At 43.9% G+C, this 15720-nt stretch overlaps 2 protein-coding genes across 5 annotated transcripts; one reads left to right on the top strand and one right to left on the bottom strand.

Moving 5' to 3' along the window:
* The first annotated feature begins 46 nt into the window (after positions 1-46).
* LOC103457698 (solute carrier family 22 member 13) lies at positions 47-6779 on the top strand. 2 transcript variants are annotated; one of them, XM_081613167.1, is made up of 10 exons: positions 47-448; positions 1607-1704; positions 1780-1934; positions 2334-2502; positions 2578-2680; positions 2755-2888; positions 5604-5815; positions 5995-6103; positions 6172-6423; positions 6493-6779. In XM_081613167.1, the coding sequence occupies exons 1-10, from the start codon at positions 203-205 to the stop codon at positions 6575-6577; spliced, it is 1563 nt and encodes a 520-aa protein (XP_081469293.1). In that variant the 5' UTR covers positions 47-202; the 3' UTR covers positions 6578-6779. The 2 variants fall into 2 exon arrangements, with proteins under 2 accessions (XP_081469293.1, XP_081469295.1); XM_081613169.1 differs by having other exon boundaries at positions 332-448; positions 1611-1704.
* A 281-nt stretch (positions 6780-7060) lies between these two features.
* On the bottom strand, positions 7061-14658 carry sh3yl1 (SH3 and SYLF domain containing 1). 3 transcript variants are annotated; one of them, XM_081613246.1, is made up of 12 exons: positions 14417-14658; positions 11993-12100; positions 11810-11923; positions 11462-11526; positions 11277-11389; positions 9647-9775; positions 9438-9582; positions 9279-9354; positions 9144-9197; positions 8341-8373; positions 7963-7992; positions 7061-7786 (listed from the first exon to the last, which is right to left on the bottom strand). In XM_081613246.1, coding segments are annotated over exons 1-12 (1086 nt in total). In that variant the 5' UTR covers positions 14418-14658; the 3' UTR covers positions 7061-7568. The 3 variants fall into 3 exon arrangements, with proteins under 3 accessions (XP_081469372.1, XP_081469374.1, XP_081469371.1); XM_081613248.1 differs by having other exon boundaries at positions 14445-14658; XM_081613245.1 differs by lacking the exon at positions 14417-14658 and adding an exon at positions 12395-12550.
* Between the last annotated feature and the right edge of the window lie 1062 nt (positions 14659-15720).

The following is a 15720-nucleotide window of genomic DNA, read 5'->3' as shown; positions in this document are numbered from 1 at the left end:
GCTCCGCTGCTGGACCATAAGCAGGAAAGAAGGCTGGCCGTGAATCCGACCCGCCTGCTGGGCTCAGTAACTGTCCCCGCAGTGACAGCAGCAGCTGCTCACAGTCCGGTTCAGCAGCAACATGAGCAGCTCCTGAAACTTCTCCCAACTCCGACAAGAACCAGCCGGGCCTGACCCGGACCGGTCCAGCGGAACCGCCGCCATGTCCCCGCTCCAGCTGTCCGTCTATTGGCGGCTCGCCCTCCTCTTCTTTTTCATGCCTTTCCTCTTCTTTCTAGACATTTTTACAGCCGCTATCGCTGACAGAACTTGTCGCCATGACAACGATACTGAAGCGTCCTCGTCCTGGCTTGGAACGGTCCCGCCCAGCGCAGACAACAACCAATCGCAGCACGGGGAAGTTTCGGAGCTGATCGTTGATTGGAGGACGGATAAATCGCAGCTACATGTGAGTTAGTGACTTCTGTTGTTTTTCTGATAAAATTTTCACTTTAAACACGTGTTTATGTCCACGCAGTTACTCCTGCCGCCTGTTACTGTTTTACTGTTTTATTAAAGAAAACTCCTAAATACTTCAGATTTATTATGCACAAACAACGTAACTATAATCTCTTTTTGACATGAGGGAGTTTTGACAGCTGGTTTAGTGGAGGGATTAATTTATTACACATGTGGATTGCACAACTGATAGTGTTCACTCTGTTAATGTGCAACATGCGGCTGTTAAAATCAAGCCTGAACATTTTGGATCCTGCTGTTCCTGACAGTTGGCAGGAGGCTGTGAACCCACACGTGGGCCGTCCCGCCGGGTCATCTGCAAGTCATGTGTGGGGCAATACTGTGCTTCTAGGAACTCTAAGCAGCTCTATTACAGCTCAGTTTAGAGCCTCTGCAACTTTACACGCTACCTTTTATTGTTAAATCACGATTGTCATCCAAATATACATCTGTGATATACAATACAAAAGAGATTTAGCATCTTTATTCATACCAAGAAGATGCTATTTAAAAGGAAACAACTGATTACTAGAAGCAAACTATTATTTCCTGCTGGTTCCATCTGCTCAGCACCATCGCTGATGTCATTTCCTGTTAAATATCTCACTCCAACACCATCAGGGTTTCAGCAGATGCTTTCAGAACCTGTTCCACAGTCGGGTTGTGGCTTTTTCAGTTTATTGACCCTCATGGGGCTCGGTACTGTCAAAAAGTGGCAACCCTTCTGGTGAGATCAACCATGGCTGGAGTCCATCTGTCTTCCAGTGTGTATTAAAGATGTCTCCTATTGACCTCAAATTCTCCGGTTGAATTTCACCCGGGCCAATCGGTGAACAGAAGGGAAAGTTGTGAACGATGACATCAATTTTCTTCGCCGTTTTAGAATTGTAGTTTGTTTGTAGTTTTAGCGATGGCAGCAGAGGAACTGAACGAAGCCGTGGCTGACACCACCGCTCAAAATACTGAGCAGTTAAAATCGGATCAAGAGGAACGTTTTCAAACTGGTGTTTTTGATACGTCATAGACAAACGTTAGCTTTTTCCCGCTTGGTTTCATCAGTCACTGATCAGTAACTCATCTGTCTCCTCTGGATGTCCACATGTGTCAGTCAGTGTGCGGTTGGACAGACTGGCTGTCTTATGGTCAGACGGTCTACATGGTGGGACTGCTACTCGGATCCCTGGTGGGCGGAGCTATTTCAGACAGGTAGACACACACACACACACACACACAGCTGTAGGAGGTGGAGCTTTGCTGACCCGGTCGGGGTTTCCTCTGCAGGTACGGGAAGCGCCCGGTGCTGCTAGCTTGCGCCTGCATCCAGGCCTTCTGCGGCCTGGTGCCCGCCGTGTTTCCTCAGCCGCTCCTCTTCCTCGCCATCCGCTGCCTGACCGCCGTTTGCTGCTGCTGCATCAACATCTGCGCCTTCAGCCTCGGTAACAACCGTCACTCTGCAGCATCCTCTTCTCAGACAGTCCACCAGTTATTCAGTGAAGATGTACTGGTTCATTTACATAATAAATAGAAAGAAAGACAGATTACTTGGATCAGTTGTTCCAATCAAAGGATATTTAGTAGATGTGAGTTAGCACAGACTCCAAATCATACAACCAACCCCCTTCCACACCATGCAGGCTAGAAACTCTTTATGGACCTCTGGACATGACACTGACAGTTGCTGTCTTCAGATGTTGGAGCTCTGCTGGGTTAATGTGATCAGAACAGTTTGATCTGAGTGGACTCACTGGTAGCAGACGGAGCCCTGCTGACCAGGCCGACTCCTCGGTATCCACACGTTGCTGAGTCGGTGTCCCTGCTGTGTTTTTGTCCGGCAGCGGTGGAGTGGACCCTGCCAGCCGCTCGCCTCTGGCCGCCGGCCTTCCTGCCATTCTGCTTCAGCCTGGGGACGATGGGCGGAGCCCCGCTGGCCTGGCTGAGCCCCAGCTGGACGCACCTGCACCTGCTGCTGGCCCTGCCGCAGATCGTCTGCCTGCCTCTCTACCTGTACGCCCGCCTGCGCCGTCCGTCCGGCCTGCTCATCAGCAACTCTCTCATGGTTTCCTTTCTCCTTGTCTGCAGAGCCATCCCAGAATCTCCTCGCTGGCTGTTGTTACAGAGGAGAAAGGATGTTCTGGACGGTTACCGTAACAACAGCCCTGCAGATCAGAAGTGTTTGGACCTGGTAAAACTATCTGGTGGTAAAACTCCTGACATATTCCTGGTTCTGTAAGGCTGAGTCCCTGTGTTCCTGTCCAGCTGCTGGACTCTGCCTGGTCCGACCTGCACAAAGCCTCTGAAGCTCAGATGGCTGGAGGCCACACCCCCAGTGACATCACACACCTGAGGCACCCGACTATCCTCCTGCGGCTGTTCATCATGAGCTACCTGAGGTACAGCACACACCAACGTCCAACAAGTACAAAGGAAGTTTGGTTTCTGTAAGGTAATGAGCAGGGGTGCAAGTAACGGGGTACGGCAGGGTACTGTGTACCCCTAAAAGATTTAGCGGGGATACGCAGTACCTGCAAGAGAGAGGAGCGGCTGTCTGATGTAAAAAATCAACGGGTTCGCTGTGCAGCCGTGAGAGCACCCACTAATCAGCCGTGACTGATTAGTTTTTCAAGAACAATCTAAAACACGACTTTATCAGTTATTAAATAACTTTTTTCCCATTTCATATTGTTTCTGAACTGTTCGTGCTTTGCTAGACCAGCGGTGCGATACATCGATCGTGGAAGGTTTTGAGTCAATCTCTGCATTAGGTGCAAACTGAACACCGCCAGGACGCTGAAAGCAGCACGTCCTCCTCTGACTCGCTTAAAATGTTCGGAACTTTATTAAAGAACAACAAAAAAAAAAAATCAACAAAAAGTGTTCAAATTAATGACCCAACAACAATAATAATCTCAGTGATTATTGTTTCAACAAGGTGTTCCGCAATTCTGTGCGTTTCGGTTCCATTAACAAAATAACCAGCAGAGCAGGAGTTTAAAATTAACTGTGTGTTGATCTGTAATCAACCGCTGTGTTCAGGGAGGCTGATTAATGATCGCAAAATAGAGTAAAAAGGTGCGAGTGGTGTTGAGTTGATCAGCTGTTCGGGTTATTTTATCTTTGTTTATCTTTGCTGTGGCACAACATAGCCACTGTAATTCCTGAACATTCAATAAACACAAACTTGGGCAAATTATCTTGTTAGTATGTGACTATACGTCATTTACAACAATCAAACACGGTAAATATGTTTCATTAAATATTTAACAAACAAATGGCTTCTACCGCGATAATTATGTGAAATTAAATTGTCTAATATAAAAAAATAGTTTGGTGCTGTCGGGCTCAGAGTCTGAGAGGCTTTTCCTTTATCAAACAATTTTTTTTTTGCCTCTTATTTAGTTTTAATATTGATGTTGATGAGAGTTTCTCCAAAATAATAACCTTTTTCAACCTTTATAGCTCCACTGTTGAAATGAAGCTCTAACATTCACAAATGACAGTGAAATAAAATCCAGTCCAATATCTGGTTTGAGGTGATTCCTCTGGAACCTGTTGGAGGAAAAATATCCCAACTTCAGAAGATGAACTTTAACCTAACAGAGCTCTGTGGTTCCTCCTGTCAGTATGAGAGTCAGGGTGAGGAGGCACCATGTTAGGAAGAGAAGTGGAAGCTGCAGGATCTTCAGGACAAACAGGTCATGATGCTGGGCTACTGATTATCCCTCTGTCTGGACACAGGATCAATAGAACCAGTTTAAAAGCTAAAATGAATGGTTATATGCCAGACATGGAAAACTGGGATGCTCTCCATGCCATGATGTTCAGAATTTAGGTCTCATGGCATCTCAATGTGTCAACATTGCAGCCAGTGGGCTGAAGGAAATACAGCTTTATTTTGTAGCAATTCAAGAGCTACCAGCTTTTATCACTTCGCAAAAAAAAAAAATGTGTCTGCACAGAAACTCCAAAGCACACAAAGAAGCAATGTATATATATATATATATATATATATATATATGCAACACATGCAATTTTGTTTTGTCATAGTACCCCCAAGAATTTAAAAATACTTTCACCCCTGGTAATGAGTAATAAGGATTATATCATATGTGAACTTTGGCTCCTCCTTGTCTAAATATCTCAGAACCATCAAACAACAACAGATGTTATCATTAACTGGTACTTAGAAGTGGAGAGGAACATGGAGCCACGAAAGACAAACCAAGATACAATGGAAAGTCCAAACCTGCTGAAAGAAGACGATGATAGGCTAACTGAAGTTGGGTTCCTTCATTCTCCAGATAACTGGTGTTTAGTTGGAAAAACAGACACACTTGTTATTCTGAAAACTCAAAGTCTTTTGGGCTCCACAGGGTTCAGCCATACAACAGTGGTATGTCAGTTCAGAGGTTAAAAACCCCAGAACCTGGTCTAGTTAGTGGCAACAAATACTGGTAAAGAAAACACAAAACAGATGGCTTTCCCCGATTGATTTTCTGATCAGTATTGACTCATGTCATCAGCTAAAGTCCAGAGTTGTCTGAAAAGGACAATAACAGATAAACACTGCCCTCATACGGCTGAAAAACGGTCAATATTACGATTCCCAGGTGTTGGGGTGTATTGTGCATATGTTGTCTGCAGAATGTTGAGATTTCATAGTCATGCATCCTGATTGGACACCTGGAAGTCTGATGAGCTTGCTGGGCGGATAGCCCCGTTTCTTCTCCACCAGGGTTTGCACCGACTCTAAGCCTTACAGGAGGTGGCGGCGCTCCCTGCCCAGTCGTTTCCTGCTGAAGTAACGTGACGAGGCGTCAATCGCTTGCCCTCCTCTAGCAGAGCCACCAGGAAATTCATGCATTTGAAATTTTGACTGTCTTGTGTCGCATTTTTCAACGCCACACAAGACGGTTGAAAAATGTTAAACTTTTAGCGTTGTGACGTCCCGTGTTCAAAATCTGATGCTCTGTGCTGCCGTTTGTCGTTCTGTGCAAGTCCTTGAACCTGGCCCAGTTCAGGCTTCTTTACCATTTCAGCCAAACCGTCTGGATCGATGGCTTTTGATGTGAGAAGCAGCAACTCCAGTTAATCCTCTCGTCCTGCAGCGCTGCCACGGCTCTGACCTACTATGGGATTTGCCTGAACATCGGCTCGTTTGGCGTTGGCGTTTACACCGCCCAGTTCTTCTCTGGCCTATCAGAGACTCCCTGTCTGCTGGTCCCGTTGATCCGGACTGGGCGCCGGCTGATCTCCATGTTGGCCCTGTTCCTGAGCGGAACCGCCTGCTTGGCATCATTACTGCTGTCCAGATACGACGGTGAGAGAGTCGCCCTTTCTGATGTGAAGCCTTGCAAACATTTTAGACATTGTTTGGACTTGTAGCTAGCTGGCGTCTGCAGGGTGTTCTGTGTTTACCTTGAGGTTACAGAACTAGAACTGGTTTGGCTTCTGGACGGGCTACTGGTCCGGTGTTACAGATGTTTCCTGTGCATGCAGGAACGCCGGCGCTGGTCATGAGTCTGGCTCTGTTGGGGAAACTCTGCATCCTGGCTTCCACCTTCATCTCTGTCCTGTACTGCATCGAGTTGTTTCCCACGGGGGTCAGGTACTGAGACAACCTTCACTGGTCAGTGTTAGCGTCATACAGGCTAACAGGTGGCTGCTCTCATCCAGGCAGCGCTGCATCTCCCTGGTCAACCTTTCATACCGGCTCGGTTGCCTGGTCACCACCTTCGTCCCGCCCAGCCCCTCTGGAGCGATCTCACTGGCCGCCATGATCGTGTACAGCAGCGGACCAATCGTGGGCTGCGGCCTGTGCCTGCTGCTGCCAGAGACCAGCGGGGCGCCACTTCCCGACTCCCTGGAGGACTGCAACAGACAGCCCAAGAACCAGCCTGCCAGTATGGGCGCCCTCTGGAAGCCACGGTGAGAACAGCTCCAGGTTTAAAGAAACGGTGGCGGGTTTGGACTCACAGCTTGTTATTTGTTGAACAGGAAGCCGGTGAGCAGCCAGCCCAGGACGGAGCTGGTCCTGCCAGAGAAAGTCGACATCCAGACACCGAACACGCCGTTTCTTTAACTTTCATACGACCAAAGAGCCAAAACACAGCAGAACTCCAGAAGTCCATTTGGATTTTGCTTTGGACTGGACTGCGGTTCCGATGGTTCGGTTCAACTCAGAGGAGTGGAAGGAAGAACTGTTAGTTTTTGTTTGAGTTTTTTTTAAAAATGCATTTATTGTTTTTAATCACTGAAAATAAACTGAGTCAAATATGAAAAAAGTCTCCTGGCAATCAACTTTAAAAAGGTGAAGCGGCTAAATCCAGTTAAACAGCGCCCCCAACTGGCCAAAACATAAAATCACGTCTTTAGGTTGTGTGAGCTTTGATTCTTTAATCTCGTTGTTAAACTTGGTATTGCTGTTAATGTAAAAGTATATTACCAGATTACTTCATTTTGCACCAAGTTAACCAGCAATAGTAAATTGTATTTGCTGGTTTCTAACCGATTCAAGTTTTTGAAGCACTTATCAAACAAGACGAACAGAGTCAGTAAAAATGTATCCATTTAAAAAATATTTATTCAAAGCTCTCAATGAGACCAACACCATCATAATGGTTTGAGCTTATATAAAAGTCTTCATAACTGCTGTAACAGACAGAAATCTAAACCAAACACTTATTTTGAAGGGGAAAACAGGAAATACTTGCCCTCAGCTGTTGTCGTTGTAAAAAAATAAACATGAAATTAATGAAAGTTACCTAACAAAGAAAACCATTAACTTCACTTAGATTTGAATATTTAAAGTAAAATATTCTGGTGTTAAACTGAAACCAATCCAAGTGAAACGTTAAAGAAAATCCCCACAACATCACTAATTATATTAACTTTTGTATTTTATGAGTCAAATCCCTAAAATATTGAATCCCTTTTAGTCGAGTGAAGTTAAAAACCGCATTCATGCGCCTTCTGATTTAAAAAATCCTTCATCAGTTAATCAGAGCCGGCAGCTTTCGCCCGTCGACTCGATCCACTTGTCATTTCATCAATCCTACCACCAGGGGGCGACGTCAGTACGTCACAAAATTGGCTGGAAAAATCCCGACGCGGCCGTTGTCCAGCTTTCCTTCCCACCAGTCGTACTGGGAATCCGTCTTGGTGATGACGGTGATCCGGTCGCCGGGGACGAAGCTCAGGTCGCCGGGCTGCTGTCCTGTAAACGGGTGGGTCGCCGTGACAACCAGAGAGCCAGTAGCTCCGCCCCCTGACGCTGAGGACGAGCCTTCATCTATAAAAAATAAAAAATGTTAACTTCATTCAGCTGAATTTGGTTATTTATTTTCCTACAATACCTTTAATTATACATTTTAAAATCATTTTGATATATGAATACAAAAAGTCAATTTTGAAAAGTTTTAGATATTTTAAAAATTTGTGATTTGAAATATAAAATAGTATTCTTACCATAACTCGGTGGTTCAGGGTCAAACTGATCTGCAAAAATAAAAACATCAAGAAACAAATCAGTTTTACAAATACAACAATAAAATCAGGAGACAAATGTCAGCAAAAAATGAGAGAAATGTTTATAATTTATTACATTTAGATTTGAGGAAAAGGAGAAACATTTTGTCTAAAAATTGTGTTTTTACTATTCCTCAAGACTAACTCTTCAATCTCACTGATGTAGTGGCACAACGTTTTATTCAAAAACATTAAAATACTAAATTGAAGGTGATGCATGAACATAAAAACAGATAATGCATCCAACTAAACTGACTTTTCTAGCTTGATTCTGTAAATTTAAACCAAATTCATGTGTAAAAGTGTGAATTTTCGTACCGTAGCGCGGAGGGTCACGGGACGCAAACTGAGCTGAAACAGAAGATAAACAGGAAGTCAGAATACAAATGAACATTTAACGACAGTTTTACTCTGTTTTTTCTTAAATACTTGACCTGGGTTTATTTATTTATGTTTTTATGTTTAAAAAAAACATTTCAATGTATAATTTATAATTTAAAAATGTAATCTTGAGATTCTAACTCAACGGAGATAAAATAAACAAAAACAATTATTTTAAGTTAAAGGAAACTGAAACGTTTTAGGAAACAATTTTTTTCACAAATCAGAACAACTATAAAATCCAGACTTTAAGACTAACAGCATATTAGTTGTTTATTTAGTTTTAAACGACTTAAACCTGTGGAGGCCAGTATTTATCAGGCTCATACTAGAAAACACAAATAAAAAAGTAATAATTACATGTTGGATTTTTTTATCTGTGTAACTATAACCTAAATATTCAATGTTTTAATTAAAACAATCTGATTTTCTCCACTGTTAATGCGATTTAAAGGTTAGGACACTGACTGCAGGACTGTGTTGTAAACACTAGAGGGAGCCACAGCCTGAAACGACTCAAACCATTAATTACAAATAAAATCTGATTCTCCTCCAAAAAAGTCCAAAACAAACTTAAACGTAATCAACATGCATAAGATTATTCCCATAGTCTTCAAATATCATCCCTAGTGACAAAACTAGGATTTTTATAATCACCAAAATCTCATAATTTAGCTGTTTTTCATATAATATGCATTAATTGTGGTTCTGATCTCCTTAAAGCTGAAGCAATGACTCACTGGACGTGTCCGACTTGTAGACGGAAGCGCTGGGGTAGAGTCTGTCCTTCTTCTCTGCTCAAACACAGAAACACTGAGATGAAACAGGAAGCACAGATGCAGTCAGAAACAGGTGGGGCGCGCTGAGGGGCTCACCGCTGTTATCCGGCTGCCGGTAGCTGCTCTGTGCTTTCTTCTGGGACGGAGCAGGAGGTCTGGATGGAGGATCCGACTGCAGACACAAACACACAACAGTTCAACCCCAAAGGGACAAAGAGAGACAAACGGGACAGGAAGGACCAGCAGGACCAGTACCCTGGCCCGCACGTTCTTGTTGGTCCAGTCGGTGGTGTAGGCCTCTGTGTACACGTCCAGGATGTGGTAAAGGTCGTAGAACTCCGTGGGAGGCTCAACGTCTCCATTTAGGATACGTGAGGCTCGGATGTCTTGACAGTAGAACCTGCAGGCGAAATGTTACGTTATGAAGGAAACACGCTGGCGCCTCCTGTGGTGGCTCTGCATACTTGCGGTTGGTGTCTTTGCGTTCAATCAGGTAAGACCCCTCCAGAGAAATCCCTGCAAACAGCCCTCTGGACCTGCAGTAGGTGAAGACGGCCGCAGTGCTGCGCAGGGCGACGTCCGCCTCCAGGTTCCTGAAACACAGAACCCAAAGTAAACCCTGAGGAGACAAACTGGACCGGAGAGAGCCAGATTAAAGTAAACATTCAGTTTAACTCCTGGAATTAAGATGGTTTGGACATCTGGTAAGCTAGTTTAGAGTCTCCATCATCCAGAACAACCAAGGTGCCTAAATAGAAAGCAACTGGATGACTTCTCTTGTTTCTAGAAGACGATTCTCATCTGATCCAAGGCTTTTGGATGAAAAGAAGAAGTCCAGCTGCCATGAGATTTCTGGTAAGGAAACCGTCTGGATGTGTTCCTGAGGAAGAGGTTTCTGGATCGTCCCACAGGATGGACAGAAGACAAAACCAGATCTCCCACTGGAGAGAGGACATGGTTAGACTGGGATCACCACAACTTGTTCTCCTCAAGCAATTCAAGACAACAACTGGGCTGTAAATCAACCAAAATACCTCAGAGAGATGGATGGAAAACAATGAGTGGGTTTAAACACGTTGGAATCAAAAAGTCAAAACCTCTGTGAATCTGGAAGTTCCTCCCAGTTGTTCTTTGACTAGGCCATTCTAACTCAAACATTATCTGATCTAGACCATTCTAGTTGTTCAGGTGAAGCCTCAATCTTTGATGATTTGGTGTCGACAGTCATTCCTCAATATCCTGAATGTTATGAGGTGATTTTTCACTAATGTCAAGTACTAAGGGTGGTTTTCCACATAGTACCAGCCCCTCTTTTAGAAGCTCCATTGCATTTTCAAGCTAAAAACACGTCAGAAGACTGATTGGTTGGTCACTGATTGGATAACTCCATTCCTCCAGGGTTTGGTGTCCTGTAACATTTAGATGCGTTTCTGCTTCTACACACACGAGTCAAACGATCAGATCATCAGAAGGACTCTGAAGACTGAACACTGAGGAGGAGATTCAGCCATTTGGTTCAGGTGTTGGACTAGAGATGAATCTAAAGGTTGCAGGACATCAACCTTTCAGTTGAAGGTATGAAGTCTCTGGCTGCGTAGCTCGTTAGGAATCTGACAACAAGTTGCTCTGGCTGCTACGATGACTCCGCCCACCTCAGCTGGTACCCAGCTGTATTGAAAAAAAAGCCGAACAGCTTCTTTCTGCTGTACAATTCAATGTCACATTATAATCAGAAACTTTAAAAGCAGTCAATTAAATGAGGTCTAGTTTATTTGTGTCTGCAGCTGGTGAGTCAGTCTCCAGCCTACGCCCACAAACGCACCCCAGCCAAAACTTCCAGGTGAAACTTGTCGAGCCGCCCTGAGGCAAGTTTGACCTCGTTCTAAATTTACCCGGCTGTCACAAATCAAAGCCTCTGGAATCAACCACAGCTGCTGATGTTGATTCTGTTTGTTCCAGGTTCAGGCCTGGAAACACAAACTGTCAACAACTGGCAGCTTATTAAAGGGAAAGACGCAATTTACGATCAACTGTAAATATTAGAGCCAATTAACCAGCAGACAGACGGAGGGAGGGAGGCAGGCAGGATCTCACCTGCCCATGGGTCCCACGGCAACGGTGCAGTTCCCACCCAGCGTCAGGTTGCCGCCCTTTGTGAATGCTTCAATCGCTCTCCGTTGGTTCAGGATGATTACCAGGTCTGACACCTGAACACAATACGCTGCCTTCAGGGACCATTCACCATCAACACACAGAGGGCTGATGTTAGTCTGACGTACCTCCACACCGAGCTCAAAGCCTCCGCCGAGGCCTGCTATGCCAAGGGCCGACGGCGCCGACCAACCTGGACCAAGGACAGATCGTTAGAACCAGCGCGACCAATTCAGGTGACGTCCGCCTTCATCGTTACAGAGCTGCTCATGAAAAATATCTGCTTCTGAAGCGGAGAAGAACTACTGAATAAGGAAACCCACAAAACAAAGGAGGTTATGCAACAGAAGATGAAGAAGAAGACCCGTCCAGAACGAGACAAGGGTCAACGAGAGACACTACGACCGCCACAAAGACTGGACGATGGCGTCAAGAGGACGATACAAAATGACGATGGTAACAGACTGAGGACTTACGTCTGTCGGCGAGTCTGGCGATGACGACGCCGCTGCCTCCTCTGGCGGTGACCATGAAGCCCGCCTTGATGACCGAGATGATGGCCAAACCTTCGGCCTTGGCTATGATATGAGCTGAAACACAGAAACACACTGATGAGCCTGAACCTGCAGGCGGAGAGCCGCATCAGGGACGGTCTGTACCAGGGATGAGTTTGTCCGGTCCAGTCCTGTTGGAGATCTGAGTGAACTCTCTTAGGATCTTGGCAGCTTTCTTGGCCTCTGACCTCAGGTTGGAGGGAATGGGATTCACTGCAGAGAGAACAACGGAAACGGGACATTTTCACCTCATCCAGTGAACTCTGGAACTAAAGCCAGCAAAATGTGAAGAAATCTGAAAAATGTGGCTTGCATATGTAGTCAGCCAGTTACTGTAGCTGCGTTTCCTCTACAAATGTGCGTAAAATTTTGCTATTGTGCTAATGTCTACAAAAAAAACTATTTCAAAATCGCACCATTTATATTACATATGAAATGGAATTAAAAATGAATGTTTGTTTCCATGATAAAGCATGGCACTAATGAATGTTAGCGTGATATATTCACATATAAGTCGGGGCTCCATGTGAGGAGAAAAACCAACACTGCTCATCTCCCTGAACGCATCACCAGAGTAAGATCAGCCAGTTGCAGCATCATGATGTGTTGGAGCCGGTTAGAGTTGATTAGAAGATGGATGGAGCTGGAAGACCTGAGGTTCTCCTTCCAGCAGGACGACCACCAGGAACACCCAGACAGAGATACAAGGTCCTAGTCAAAGTCCAGACCTAAAAACAACTAATCTGTGGAAAGATCTGAAACTTGATGTTCCCAGATGTTCTCCATCCAATCTTGTAAATGTTCAAATCTACCACAGTCGCTTCTTTAACCAAGGAATGCACCTGCACACCGCACTTCTCAGGTTTTCATCTGTAAAAATGCTTAAATCATCGTCGTTCTCTTCGCAGTTATTCACCACCGAATGTTCTCCTTTCACATAAAGTCCCAGTTTGAGCGGTGTGAATCCTTCTGCAGCGCAGCAGAACACGGAGAGCGGCTCACCGGTTTGATCTGCTGCAGCAGCACATTCCTGACCCCCTGATGCAGCAGAACCCCCTGCTGAAACCCGACGGGTCAAAATGAAAAGAACTTAAATAAAAAACTTCCCCTGTTAAAATGAGAACACTAAGGAGGTTCTTGGTGTTCTGGTCGGCTTCGTTTTGTTTATGTTTCTGGATTGTTTTGGTCAACTAGGACTCAGAAAATCCTTATTGGGTTTGTGTTTTCAGTAAACAAGAACCAAAGTTCCCTTCTGGAGGCAGAGCTGAAGATGATGAGGGCTTTAAGAATTTTATCAGTCTTAGAAGGTCCTGATGGTCTTCAGTACGGTTTGGTTTGGTTCTGCTTGGTTGAACTCTGGTTCTGATCCAGGTTCAGGATCTGCTCCCACAGAAAAATCCTGCGACACTCCTGTCTGTCTGCTTATGAATCCAGTTTGGTTCTGGAGGTGTGAATGCAAACTCTGGTTCGGCTGAACCCTAAGAGACGGCTCCAAAAGCAGGAAGTGGACTACAGTGCAGGGCATTCTGGGTAATCACAACCAAAACAAACATGCTAGCCTAGCGCTAGCAGGAGAAATAACTTGTCATCTTTTACCAACAACAAAATAACTGCTGAAATCTGACGCTACTCCATTTTTGTTTCCATTTGGCAAAGAAGAAAGGTGCGCTCAGTGTCTTCTTCAGAGGTTTCTGGGTTGTTTCTTGGTGCAGCCCCACCCACAGGCCAGGAGGGGAACAGGTTGCTCTAAAGAAAAGCGCAGCAGCTGGAACTAGAACAAATGTAGTTTTTGTTCCCCAATCGAACCGAGTTAACTGGACTATCAGGTGTAAATCATCTTTAGACTCTCTGGAAAGGCGGGTTAAACCCAAATGCTTAAGTTATAGTGTCATGCTGATGCCACATGTTAGCATGCCTTGTCCTGATCTCAAGCTGAGACATTTTTCTGTCCCCAATAAACAGACAGTCTTTATAACCAGACCAGACCATTGTTCTGTGGATCCTGAACTGAAGCAGGTCGGATCGGTGATCCGCATTTACAATTGAAAAAGAGATGTGGCCAGCGCATAACGAACTGCACCGACTCGTAAAACCAGGCTTCAGTTTCTGAGAGAAATGACTCACCTAACTGATCATTTACTGCTCTTTGGTTCTTATGTTTGTTTTATTATTTTTGGTGAGACTTAAATTGTGCCTACTTCCTCAAAGCAGCTGAAATATTAAAATGTCAGAAATCTAAATATTAGAAACTAAACCATTAAATTTAGTCAGACTCTGCTGTTGGCAGACACAACATAACCAGCCTCGAGTTCAACTTTAAAGCTGTTCTTTGTTTGGTTTCCTTTGATTGGTCCCGAGTCCATCTAAAGGGCCACGGACCTGCGGTTGATCACCAGCTAACTGAGCTACCTGACCCATAACACGAAACTACCGGACCGGTCCTGAACTTCCTGTTTCCTCCAGAACCCGGAGAATTCAGGAAGTAGGACAAAAACAAACCAGAAGACGAAAGTTTCTCCTTTAACTTACTTTTCTTTCTTCCTCTGTGGTTGTTTACCTGCCGACAGGTGAGCTGACGGGATGCCTCCTCTTTTCTCTTTCGCCTCACCTGATGGCCGGAAGCTGCGCAATGCTCATGGTTACGTCAACGCCTTGGACGCACCTGGACAGGTGGAGGCTGTCCTTAAAGAGACAGACACAGCTGGACGGACAGGTTGACGTGCGGATGTTCGTGTTGTTCAGTCAGCTGGGCGCGTTCCCGTTCTTACGTTTGCGCATCTACGTCGCGCGTTCACGTGACACCATACCTGTTTGCCCTGCGTTTTGTCTCTCAGGCAAAACGCCTGAGAGACAAGGCGTTTTATATATAAATAAATAAACAAATGTATTTATATAAATAAATGTGTTTATTTATATAAATTTGTTTATTTATATTTGGTGGAAATGAAAATATAATCAGAGGTGGAGAAGCCAAATAATCCAATTAGAGTAGAACTACTTCCACTTGTTTTTACTGTGAAAGTAGCTGAGCAATTAATCACTCAAGAAAGAGTAAAAAATATTTGGGCAAAAAGTTATCACTGGAATGTCAAACTTATTTTAATCATTTATTCCAAAAAGTTACTAAATTAAATGTAACTAGTTACTAGTAAAACATTTTTAAATACTGATTTGTTTGCAATAATTGTTTTTATTATTAACCAATAATAAAAGCAATCTTGCAAACACATTCAAATCAGAACTACATTCCTAATTGTAGTATAAAAATTATGTCTAATACTATAACTGCTACTACTATTGCCAATAATAATAAAGGAAAAAAAAAATCCAACTACAGTCTAAAAATGTTACTCAAATTACATACACTGCTATTTGTATAAAAATAAACACCAATATGAAATCAATTGCAGTAAAGTATTTCACTTAAATTTCCCAAACATTTTTAGTACATAATAAAACAAATCTCAATATCAACTAAGATTCCTGAGTAGACAAAAGGAAGTGACGTTTCTTTTATTTCTTTGAAGCGATCACGCTCTAACATCCTTTTATCTGTCTTTTGTTTTTATTTGCATTCATTTTTTATTTATTTGGAAATTTTAGCAACATTTCTTAAAAATTCGCTAAAATTTTAGCTTTATGATAAAATCAGCATTCCAGCATTAATCAGTGTGGAAACTAATCTTATGATCCAAGTTTTTCAATTACTGATTGTATTTGTACAACTTATACATTTCCGTTTTGAACCTTGGACTTTTCCCTCAGCTTCAGTGAATATTTTGGTTGTTAGATGTTCAACATGGAGGCTTGATTTCTGGTTTTCAAATCCTAAA

Source organism: Poecilia reticulata, chromosome 2, assembly GCF_904066995.2.
Source record: "Poecilia reticulata chromosome 2, P_reticulata-male-v2, whole genome shotgun sequence".
In the NCBI taxonomy this organism is placed as follows: Eukaryota; Metazoa; Chordata; class Actinopteri; order Cyprinodontiformes; family Poeciliidae; genus Poecilia; species Poecilia reticulata.
This window is presented reverse-complemented; position numbering and strand designations above follow the sequence as displayed.